This window comes from Mustela nivalis (genome assembly GCF_964662115.1).
Source record: "Mustela nivalis genome assembly, chromosome: 4".
NCBI lineage: Eukaryota > Metazoa > Chordata > Mammalia > Carnivora > Mustelidae > Mustela > Mustela nivalis.
In genome coordinates, this window is record NC_139023.1 from 86,935,746 (window position 1) to 86,948,610 (window position 12,865).

The window sequence follows — 12,865 nt, forward strand, 5'->3', positions numbered from 1 at the left end:
CCAAAGACCAATTTAAAGTATTACATAGAACCAGAGAACTTGAAGAAATAACTTACGCTGTAGAAGGCTGTCTGATAAGATCTGAGATCTGCTTAGATAGTTGGTGGGAACTTCGAACCATCATGCTATGTAAGGTGGCAGGGTGCTGGGGAATGTTGATGCTGATAGCTCCTACTTTGAACACGGCAGCATTGTTAGTCTTCAACCCTCTCTGAGCACTGTAAAGGGCTTGTGACTTGGCAATACTACATTTCACTACAGTTCTATTAATAAAGAAGGAGGAGCATTAAAAGACAGCCAAGTAAAGAGTAATGTTGAAAAAGTATTTTCAGAGTAAGACAATGCTTTTAAATCATTCAATGAACTAAATGACTTAAGATTTTTCATGCATTTAAATCATATATTGAGGAAATATTTTATACAAACATTGAAATATATTTATTTTATATTATTTTCATTGAAAACCATTCTACATCTTAACAGTTTATGGAAGAAAACATGTATGTGCTTATAAGTAAAAGAATGAACACTGACATACTACATGTATACAACACACAAAATTCCATCTTTATTTTTCCTCCATTCAGAGCTCCTCTTTTTGTCCCCAGCTTCTTTTAGGGATATGTGTAACCACTAAGAAAGCATAGATGCTGAATATCTAACAAAATACTCACTATACTTTTTAGAATCTAATCAAAGGAATTCATCAATCATCTAATATGCTAGAAGAAATTAACAAGAAGGAAGAAATTTAACTTGTCTTTTCCATTTTTTAAAATTTTCGGCAAGTCTCAAAGAAATGTTAGAAGTCCATTTCTTGATAAGCAACTACTACTTAGTTAAAAATTAGTAAGCTTTACTGACATAGACATAAAGCAGAGATACTATCTTTCTTGATTTCTTTTCTCGCTTAAAATGCCTACAACAGTTCACTGAGCATGGTGGCACTCATTGAATTTTGTGAAACAATAAGCAGAAAGAAGTAGAGCAGAGGAATGACTCCCTCCACTATAGCTGTGGAATTCCACAGACAATGTGTGATCTATGCAGAAGCCATGATGAAGCAGTTTTCATGCATAGAATGCAAAGGTTCATGTCAATGAACTGTGCCACAGAGGGCCCAGTTAGTAATAGAATAGCTTCAAACATAAATATTATCTTTCAAATGGGCAAAGGATTCTTGAAAATAAATAGCTTTAGCCAAACAACATATAAAATGCAAATTTCCTATTAACTACAGGTCAGTTCACATACATTTATCTCTATTTAGACTGCAGAGGATTTGCTGAGAATTTATTTATAGTCTCAAGGATCTAAGCAATCAATTTATCACATTTAACTTATATTAAAATAAACCCTGAGAAGCGTAATAATGGCTCTATCAGAGGTGTTGATTATTTACAAACAATGAAATCCAAGTATTACATAAAATTTTTAAAAATTACTGGAGAACTATATGGTTTTCTTCTACAAAGGCAACTGTTATTCAGAGACTATCCACTGACTAGAAAAAAAAAGTCATCTATGAAATTGGTCTAACCAGCATAAAAGTAGATTCGGGGATACTGACTAGTTATTGAATTTGGTATCTTTTCTTAAACATTATCATAAATAAAGCTACTTTTGTCATAAATGAGATTTCATTTTAAATTCAATTTCAACATAAGCCAGAACACTCAGATGGTGCTAAAATGCAAATAACTTTTTACTTGTGAACAGTATCCATCTACTGAATGAAACTAAGTATACAAAGAACTCTATCTTGTTGTCACAACAGTAAAATTCTATACCTATCTCACTGTTTTTTCCTTTATAATCTATAGAAGTCTGCTTAAATATTAATTTCATTTATATAACCATACATATAACACACTGGAATTTCAGGTATACAGCAAAAGTAAAAATGGAAAGCTTAATGGGGCTGACTGCTCTCTTACATTGGATCCTACTATGATATCTCCACTGAAAATTCTTATGTTAAGGACTTCAGGTGTTGTGCTGTCCAGGACCAGAGGGTCCCATTCACACTGTAGTCTGTATAAAAGATGCCTACCACTACAATGTGAGTGTTCTTCTAGCTGGACAACATGATAGACCTATCCTGATCAAACTAGGCTAAAAACTACAGAGGATGTCTGATTAACATTAATTCCTGTCAAACTATGCATGTTAAAGACATAGGAGAACCAGAATGAAGAATTAAAGTTTACAAGCTGCTAGGTGAGTTACCTATTCATAATTTCATTCTTGAAGAGAGTTGTCACTTAATATAGGTCCTACAGTATGTAGTGTATATAAGACTTTTACACAAGAAAGAAGTGGTCAAAATCTCTCTGAAGAAAAGACTGTAACAACATGTAGCACCCTAGACATGCCTCATATACACAAAAACTTCATGGCAAGTGACCAACAATCTTGTTAAAGCATTCATTGAAAGTGGTATTTTACCCTCAAAAGGTTCTGATAGATCTACTGTGATCAGCTACAATGACTATAGTGCCTAATGAGGCAAGTACTTTTTCCCCATCTTCTTTTACTTCCTGAGTCCAGGCTACAGAGTCTTAAATGCAGGCCCCATCCTTCTCTATTCTATAAACTGAGTAAGCTGAGGATTTACTCTGGGGCTTCGTTATCTCTACTCTATCTCCACCTCCATGCAAGACTCATGTAACGGATATTTAAATTACTGACATTCAGTATGGATCACTACCACAAAATATCAGATATATTTGGGTCAAATCAAGCCACTCAAAATATAAAAGCGCATATAGTAAGTCATTCATAAAATATGTCAACAGAGTAGTAAACTCTCCTCTCCTCATCTTATTTTTCTTTTAACTTTCTTCATCTTAATAAAACTATATAGTTAAGATGTGTCAATGCTTTCGTATATTAAGTTGTTAATAATTATTTTTGTAATTAGTGAAAACTCATACACAAGTGAAACTTTTTAGTTTCTATTATCACATCAGATGTTAAGAGGGATTTATGATAATATAAATCTTAACAGTGAGGTGTCTTTAAAAAAGTACAAGCAACACATAACTAGTGTTAAAATCTTTCAACAAAACAAAGTGTGAATTATCAAAAGGTAGCCCTTACCACTGTGTGTTCCTTGAATGTCAGTAAACTTTAATCTATAAAAGGATCTACATTAGAGCTACAAAATAACAACTACATACATTCACAGCCATGCAGATAATCTAAATATTTCTTTAAAACTATTTAATACTATGTTAATCACAATGCCCATGGGGGGGAAAAATAATATGACATACAGAAACTCTTGTTTGGCTGTGCTGGTAGGAGATGTAGGAAAATCCTCCAGTCTACAGATGAAGATTCAAGAGAAAGCAGGAAAACAAAAAGAAAGCAAATAAACATTCATACATAAATTAGTACAGTATGATCAATCATTTGGAATGCTTTTCTTATTTTCCACTTTTAAAATTTTCCCTCAAAGAAACTTCTCATTTTTTTTTTTAGATTCATTTCCTTTTAACTGAAATCAGAAATGAAAAACCAAAGAATAAATCCAGAACATCTTAACACTACTAGACTTTGGCACTGAATAATTAATAACTTTTATTTTTCCACAAAAAAAGTTAAGGGAGCTTTACTTTTTTTTTCCCAAAGGCAAGAAATATAACTATATAATACTTTTTAAAAATCTGTTTTATAAATATTATGTTTTGCAAGTCTAGAGACTATTTGAAGCCCTTAAGAGATAACAGATAATAGAGATAAACGGTTCAAGAGGAAAGAGGAAATATGACACCTGAGACAACTAGAGAAATTTGTTTTACTTGCTGCAAAAGTTAAAGTAGCCATGGTACTTTCAATTTAGAGCCAGCGATGGAACCATGGAACTGAAGGTGTGCAGTGAGTTTTAGCAGAAGCACAGGTTCAGACAACAATTCTGACTGTAGGATTTTAAGTATTTTAGACACACGCTTTTATCTTTCCAAATCTCAATTTATTGCTCTGTAAAGTGGGATAAAACCACCCCAGTTCACAGGATTCGGATTAGGATTAAATCTATGTGAGGCTCCTGGCTCACAAAAGGTCCTTGTCAGGACTGCAATTACTGCATCATAATCCCCCTACTCCCACACTGAATTATCAGAAAATATCTTGTCTGTCATAACTACTATAATTTCCTCGTCTTTCCAGACTGCTTAGGAAATGTGATCTGGACCATGGAGGCAGCTATTATGAAATAAACTCTTTGGATCTAGGTTTACAGTTCCAAACCACACCACAAGCCTCAATGAACAATTTCAAGGAAATGTTCTCTAAGACAGTTATCACATCACCCATGTTTAAAATATGAATAGAACTGTCACTAGCCCATACATGATTAATACTTAATTTTTATGCAGGTGAACAAAATCTTCTATTTAGTCAGTATTTAGTATGACAGATTCACTATAAGATGACAGAACATTAACTAGTTATAACATTAAGAAACAGCATATTCTCAAAATCAGACCTAAATTATCAAAGCTGCTCCAATGAAAGGAAGTTAGGAATTAAGATATATGCTCCCAAGCATATGAACAAAAGCCAATGGTTAAATTCAATCCAGAATAGATCTAAGAGGAGGACTTAAAAAGAAAAGGTTAAGAGCAAAAAATCAAAAGAAAAGTGATAAGGTATGGTATACTCACTATTAAAGACTACCTATATTATTTTAAGAATCTCATAGGCCTTATTATTAAATTATTTAAATGAAAAATGGCAAGATCTAGTAAAGCCCAGCATGAATTTGAGTAATGATTACTTAACCTAAAATCAAGAGGCAGTCTGTATTCTTTGACTAAAATTTTTAACTATTTGAATTATGTAAGCTTTTGCATGTTGTATGTTTAACTGAAGTTTGCATTATAATCATTTTTTGTTATACGATCTTACAGTGTTCCTGGAGTCAATTTTTTTGAGGGGTGCAGGGGTAAACCAATTGTAGAAAGGGAAAAAGTTTTTCTGAAAACATTTCATTTGGTGATGTTCTTAATGACAGAACTATAGTATCTGGTAACATAATGTATACACATCTCAAAACTCAGTATGTATGGGATTCATCCAATGAATTTTAAGTTTTCTGTAAAACTGTAATAAACAGTTTTAAGAAAGTAATAAAAATTGACACACTTACTGTATATTTGGTGTAATCCCTTCAAGCAGCACAATATTAACCCCACCAATATGAGCAGTGGCACACGTCTCAGTCATCTTTTGATGTAAAACATCTTAAAAGTAAGAAAAAAGAATTATGTGAAACCTGGAAATAAATTATTGTACTTTGTATTAAAGTTGCATTTTATCCACAATACATTCATTGATAAAAGATAATTCAAAAGTTTTATTTATAATAAAACTTAAATTATTTCTGAACTACTTAAAAATTTTTTATTTCTATGCATCATATATTTATATATACATCTTATATGTCAAATTGGAGTAATGAAAAATATAGTTTAATATGCCATTCATGTATTAAATAGCCTAATAGCACTTTAAATCTCAGAAGTAATACTTGGTATAGAAAACATGGAAAATTTTAAAAAATGGGAAAAGAAACTATATAAAGCAGCATTCCTGATCCATATTAATGGGAAAGTTCATTTTTTGAAGAAAAACTGCCAAGTAGGAATTTTAGAGACGTGGCATAGGCTTTTTTCAGAAAAGTAGAACTACAGTGTTAGAACATCATCCTACCTTTCATTTTTTCCTTAAGTGTAAAGCTACCATGGATCCTCTTGAGTTCTGATTCCATTGTTAGCCCCCCAATGTCCGCCTCCAGGTGTGTGCGGTTCACCATGCCAATCCCAAACACTATTAGAGTAACATGCTGAGGTTCAGAAGTCACCAAGCTACGTTTCCTCTGTGTCTTAGTCAAACTATTACTGTCTTGTTCATTCTCAAACACAACTTTACATGTCGGCTCTGTAGGGCTCCGAACTCCTTTAAAAGGAAACAAAACATGGAATGTAAAAGCGAAGAACACCCCAAACACCATCTTACATTTCTTCATATTCCAAACCAGCCCTCTCACTCACCAAAATGATTTTTAAAATTTTTCAACATTTTCCCATGATCATACTGACAGTAAAATAATAGATATTTGAAAGCAGGTATGCCTGAATCTTTAAGATCAACTGTGTATGGAAGGACAGGAAATGGGGTTGCGCATTATCTGACTGCCATTACTATCTTCTCTCCATGGATGACTGACAATTTTCTTGGCATTTCAATTATCTACTTATAACATTAAGAAAACACGATCAACAACCTGTCTATTTTAGTATTACTGCTGTTCTAAAAAGACATTTTTCAAATATAAAGATATCCATTACCTGCTGGTCCAAATGTTTCTGAAGACTTTTCCAATATTCCTGTTGGATCAGAGATAAGTGAATAGAAATTAAGTAATTTATACATATTCTGCCAGCACTCAGCTGAAGGCTCACTTTGTTCTGACACTGTAATTGAATCAGAGTCATCCATGTGAATAGTCATATGGTCCACCACATCTTTTGAACCCTTCCTAGACACTTTTGAAGTTCTTCTTTCAGATCTTCCTAAAGAATTTTTGTTTCGAGATTCCTTTTTGTTATTTTCATTGTTGGTCCGTTTGTTCTTTGCATTGTTTACTCTATTGCCACCATTCAGACTTCCTCTAGAACTGCGGCTGAAGTCAGACGAGCGAAAATCCCGATGTTTTCTGGTTTTGAAGGTAGGTGTTGGGGAAGCCGATCCAGCTGTATATCTGTTAAGCTTAATGTCAGTCTGAGTTGCTTTGATGTCATCTATCATTGTACTAAATTGATGAATAAGACGAACCAAAGCCATATCTACATGCTGGCTTATTGACTGACAAGAAATAGTAAAGTTACAGTGAAAGGTATTATAATACCGTTTGTTGAGATCATGAAAAGAAAGAGCACTGGTAGAGTTCTGAGGGGTGCACACTGACTTTTCCATTACAACAGCGCTGATGCTAAAGGTTTCCAACATTAATGCTGGTTTGAACTCAAGTGGAGGAAGATTCACATGACCTTGCCTAAAAATGAGGAGAAAAGAAAAAAATGTCAAGACTTAATTTCCTTTTCCCCAGAGATGCACAATCTTTATTAGTTTATTAGTTTGTTTACCTCTAAGGTAAAACATGTTATAAAACATTTAAATAATTTTAAGCAAGAGATCAACTAGAATTTGCTCATGAGGCCAACCTTTTATATGTTGGAATCTAGGCCTTAAAACTTCCCTCTTGATCTTATTCCATAACTGACTAGTTAAGATCAGATTTATATTAATTATTTCAGTGAAGTAATTAAACATTTTTCCTAGCCAATATGGTAGTATACTCCAATGGAATTTAAAGTTAATTATCGGTTAATTAGGGTGCCTCCCTTAAACATCCTCTCCCCATCTGTTTATAAATTTAATCTCACTACATTTATATAAATTAATTTGCTATTAAAATGAAACCCTACTAGCTTACTTTGCCAAAATGAAAGTGGGGAGGAATACACTGGAAAAACTGAAAAATGCACATTAAAAACTATGAGAATTATTTGGGCAAATCCTCCTGCTTATCTGAAAATTTTCATATAGGAATATTACAGGCAATTGTGATACTTAAAAGCCAAACTGTCACAGATTTCTGTAAACCAGCTGCCAAGAACAACAAACTACAGGCCACCAAAATTGAAAAAAAATATTATTTTTTCCTTCTTCTTCCATGTACAATATGAATGTATAGTCACGTAGGTCAAATTTTTCTAATAGAAAAAAGAAACAGAAGCTTTGATGCAATTTAACTTAAAGATTTTATAGAGAATAATAATTCTTTAATGAATATTGTTTTAAGAAAAACCTTACTTTGGAGTATAATCCATGAAAATGTACAAACTCATAGTAAGACTACAATCATTGTTAAGCCTGTAGTTAAAGAAGGAAAGACTGGATTTTGATAAGTAGAATGGACAGGAGAAAGAAGGCTCAAAAGAAATTAAAATAATCCACAATCACAAAAACAAGAATTGAAAACATGAAGGAAGTAAGAAAGACTCAAAGAGAGAAGATTCAAGTAAAAGGAGGAAAAAACAGTGGTATATAATGAAGCAGTCACTTATGACAAAAGTTGCCAGACAGATAAAGAGCTGGCGTGGGCACCACAGAGTCAAAGTTAAATTTTAAAAATATTTATTAAGTCCCTATTATGTTCAATTATCTTGTCTAGGGACAGCAAAGATATGAGGAAACTAATGTTAATAGGAACTTCTACATGCCAGAACCTATGCTAAATATTTTAATATCCTGGCTTTACAGGATGGGATATGTAGGTTTACACAAGAAAATATGTATGTTTACACATATTATTACCCAATAATAATGTATAGTAACTAGCAGAATGAATAACATTCCAAATGTTGGGGGAAAAAACCTGAAATTGATGACCAGGAAAGTGTACTGTGACAGAAATCTCCAAATAGAGTTTAAGGTGGAAAAATAGGAGATCTGAGAAATCAAAGCTAATCATGGACCAGTAATAAGAATGTAGAGTACTCAGAACTGATGTAGTAGTAGAAAAAGAAAAGGAATGTTAAGTTCAGCTAGATCAAATGCAGTAAGTTCAAAGTCACTCAAAGAACCTCTCTGAGAACATAAAGTATGGTCAGATGAAGTTCTAGTCTGTGGTAGACAATATTATATTATATAGCATTTAGTAAGCCAATAAGTAGGCTGTTAACTATAATTATTAAATACATATAATCTAATTATATATAAATTAATTATATCTACTGATGACACATATACTGTGCATATGTATGTGTGTATATATATATATATGTATATATATATATATAAGAAAATCAGCTATTGCAAATAGAAATACAAGTTTAGCACAGAGCTTTTAACTGTAATTAGGGAGTATAAGTTTGTATTAATGTTTTGGAGTCTGAATTTGATGATTCCAATGTGAATGGATTTCAGTTACATAACACCAGTTTCCTAATAACACGGTTTAAATCTTAAACTAAAATGTATTGCAAATAACTGCATCAAGTACAAACTAGCTGCTAGCTCTTCAGTCCACAAATCACTATGTAAATAACAGATGGAACCATGATCATTAATCAATCACATTACGTATGTCAGTGATTGGTCAATGTACATTTGTTATTCATTTCAAGCACAGACTGTAAAGTTGTAATTGTGTTGCCTCCTCATGATAAATCCACATGACATTTAAAAAAATTGATAATCAAAAGGGACCTGGACAGCAAAGATAAAAATGCAGTAACAAAACAAAAAAAATGATAATGCCAGTGGTGAAATTAAAATAAAAGTAAATGGAGTTATAGAAGAAACTGCGGAAATGTTGATACTTCTACTGTTCTAGAAACTATAGATATACAGCTAGAGGAACTCAGTGAAGGCAAACTTACTGGCATAAAGAGGAAAGTGGCCGTTTAAAAAAAAAAAAGGATGACAATATCCCAGAGAAGTGATGCTGGCAAAAAATTTCATAGTAGAAGGAACTCATAATGTTATTTTATTACATTAAAAGTACAAAGGAAAAAGTGTTGGAAACTCAGCAGTACTTAGAATGGAGTATAGCATTATGCCAAGGTACATAAAGGATGCTCTTTTTGCATTGCAAGTTATATAATAAGATGGCAAGGGCTATTCAAACTATCCTTTGATGAGAATTTTAGAGTGAAGTAGGACACTTTAATTCTCAGTGTTTTTAATGTTTTAAATTATAATGTACTAAGTATATTAGTTTTACTATATTTTTCATTTCCCTACACATTTATAATAAGTAGTAATAGAATGTTTAATGTTTTAACAAACATTTTTTCCAGATCACAAAACAAAGGTAATTTTCCCCCACTACTCTTGATAATCATTAAGGTCAATTTGTGGTGCTTCGGATTGCCATCATTTATGGTGCGACACTACCTGAAAAGCAGTGACTGTTTTATATTTAACAGAAAAGACAAGGTAATTTCCATGTTCCCGTGTCATTAGAAAATCCTCGAATATCTAGACCTGAAATAAAATTTGAGAAAGCTATATTTTTTATTAATAATTGCCATAAAAATGTTTAAACTTACTTTGTCAAATTATTTAAAATTTTAAATAGAATATTTCAAATGGAAAACATATTTCACTTAGTTATATGTGTGATACATGTGCATTTTACTTTTAATTTACCACCTGCAAAAACCTAAATTGGATGAAATCAAGAATGTCGCAAAAACCTTTTTGTCATAATTGCCACCTATATCCATATTCTACTATTCCTAGCTACATCAGCAAGACCCATGCAAAGTAAAATTTAATGTTCAAAAAAAGATTAATCAAATATTATTATGGGCATAATATCTCCTATTCAAACAGTAACGAAACTAAAGAACTATCCCTGATAATAATGACGATAAAAGATGGTTCTTAACTTTCACCATGCTACATTTAGTATTCCTGTGTATTTGTTTCTCATGGCCATACTCTCAATATGACTTCTACCCTGTTTCTAACAGGAAATACTGCAAGTTGACTCAGAATGGAAGTTAGGAATAATTTTAAGTAAAATATGTAAAATTACAATGCATAAGATCCTAAAAATTCAGCTACTGCAACAGTAAACAAATTCTGAGGATATATGTAACAAATGTACTTTAGATATTAAAATTACTCTCATTAGCATTAGAGGAAAAAAAGTTTAAAAAAGATGTTATAACCTGTATACAACATTCTACACAAAAAGAATAATAACACAAGACACCTTCTTGCTCTTTTGCCTTTTCTCTCTTTGGCTGTATCCGAATCCACAATATCTGCTCTAAGGCAGTCCAAAGTCCCTGAAAATGAAAGGTGTTCTCCGAAGTACATTCGGTAGCAGAGTGGCATTGCATCCTGTGACTGAATCCCTGTATGACTGAGAAGAGGTTTGAAAACAACCTAAAAGACATAACACATTCATTAATTAGCTTAATTTATAATTCATCATTTACTGCACCTTTTTTCTTACCCTACCTTAATACATATATCATATATCAGTATTGTACTGTGACAAAAAAAAAGTACTTGTGTAATAAATATAACTCTAATTGTACTTAAAACTTAACAGTATTTTTCAACCCCCATTACATGCAACTCATCCTCAAATTAATCATAAGAACAAAGATTCCTCCCTCCTGCCCAAGTGTCTGAAAGGACAAGGAGAATAAAATTGTGAACTAATTTAAATCATTCTATGTCTTGCTTTTAAAAAAGGTATGAGGGACGCCTGAGTGGCTCAGTTGGTTAGGCGGCTGCCTTCAGCTCAGGTCATGATCCCAGCATCCGGGATCGAGTCCCGCATCGGGCTCCTTGCTTGGCAGGGAGCCTGCTTCTCCCTCTGCCTCTGCCTGCTTCTCTGTCTGCCTGTGCTCGCTCGCTCTCTCTCCCTCTGTCCCAAATAAATAAATAAATAAAAAATAAAAAAGGTATGAATAGGGGCGCCTGGTGGCTCAGTGGGTTAAGCTGCTGCCTTCGGCTCAGGTCATGATCTCAGGGTCCTGGGATCCAGCCCCGCATCGGGCTCTCTGTTCAACAGGGAGCCTGCTTCTTCCTCTCCCTCTGCCTGCTTCTCTGTCTACTTGTGATCTGTCAGTCAAATAAATAAATAAAATCTTTAAAAAAAAATAAAAAAGGTATGAATATATACTGTGTTTCCATAAAAATCTGGTATATTAGAATGATTTATCACCTTCCTATGTTAATATTAAAAATATTTCATATGTAATGTTATGACCATCTGACCTCTTTTTAAATAGTATCATATTTAAATAGTATCACTTTAAATAGTATCATTTAACATTTATTTTCTGACAAAAAAAACCCCCAAAACCTTCCTTTACATTGTAAGTAGAATACAAGCTTATGGAAATAGATCACTCTGGTTACACTCTTATTAACTGATTTTTGTAGTCATGAAGAGGTAACCCAAAGAGAAGCAACTAATATGTGTTCAGCAGTTGATCACTATAATCACTCTGCTTATTCTTTGCAGTATAGTTCCTTTTCTTCCTTCTACATCCAAAATATAGGTGCTATCCAGTATTGCCATTGGACCTCTTATAATCCTTTCACTGTACATCTCAGTGATCTTTTTCTGAAAGTTAAATGATACTATTAAAATGGATAGGTGCCATTTATGTATTAAGACCTAAGTCTACATGTTCAATTATCTCTAGGTCATCTCATTTGTTTGTGCTTGGGAAGACAGGCTACTCTTATGAAGGTCAAATGGCCTATAACAGAAAACTCCAACAATTATACACTAGAGTAGAACCTTAGGGAGAAATTCCCTCTCCCTCTTGTACTTGCTTGGGATATTCTTTCTTGGTTTTTACCCCTTTCATTCTAATGGGAAAAACTTTTCCCTCTTCAAGGTCCAAACCATCCTCCACTTTTTAAATGTTTGTCATTTATTTATCCACCATCTTGTTAATCCTCCATACCTATTAGAAACTTTGATTTTTAACTTACTTTCTTCTTTTTCTTTTAAATCCCAATTTATCATGTTGAATGACTTCTATAACCATGGAGATAACTCAACCAACACTTCAGTTCCAAAGTTATGTGACTTCTTCCCCCACCCCATCTTGGCTTAAATGTCATTTTAGCAACTTCCTATCACTTATTTCTCTTGCTACATCTGCTTTGAATCAATCTTTTTATACTCCTATATCTGAGCTGCTAGAACAATGAAAGGAAATTATATAATTACATTCACTGGTACCCTAACACTAACCTAAACTCTTGACGAGGCCCTCAGCACATCTGGCAATCCTTTTAGGGAGTCTAT

The 12,865-nt window shown here is 33.0% G+C and overlaps 1 protein-coding gene across 16 annotated transcripts in view; it reads right to left on the reverse strand.

The window, feature by feature from the left end:
* The window catches only part of BLTP1 (bridge-like lipid transfer protein family member 1), a 217,015-nt gene that overhangs the window by 80,819 nt on the left and 123,331 nt on the right, over positions 1-12,865 (reverse strand). For 9 of the 16 annotated variants that reach the window (XM_082726766.1, XM_082726762.1, XM_082726763.1 and 6 more), the window contains exons 47-52: positions 10,799-10,974; positions 6,357-7,063; positions 5,719-5,964; positions 5,156-5,249; positions 3,279-3,329; positions 57-263 (exon numbers count right to left, since the gene is read on the reverse strand). In XM_082726766.1, coding sequence (XP_082582892.1) covers positions 57-263; positions 3,279-3,329; positions 5,156-5,249; positions 5,719-5,964; positions 6,357-7,063; positions 10,799-10,974 — 1,481 coding nt within the window. The remainder of the gene's footprint in view (positions 1-56; positions 264-3,278; positions 3,330-5,155; positions 5,250-5,718; positions 5,965-6,356; positions 7,064-10,798; positions 10,975-12,865) is intronic. The other 7 variants (XM_082726767.1, XM_082726764.1, XM_082726765.1 and 4 more) reach the window with 1 other exon arrangement.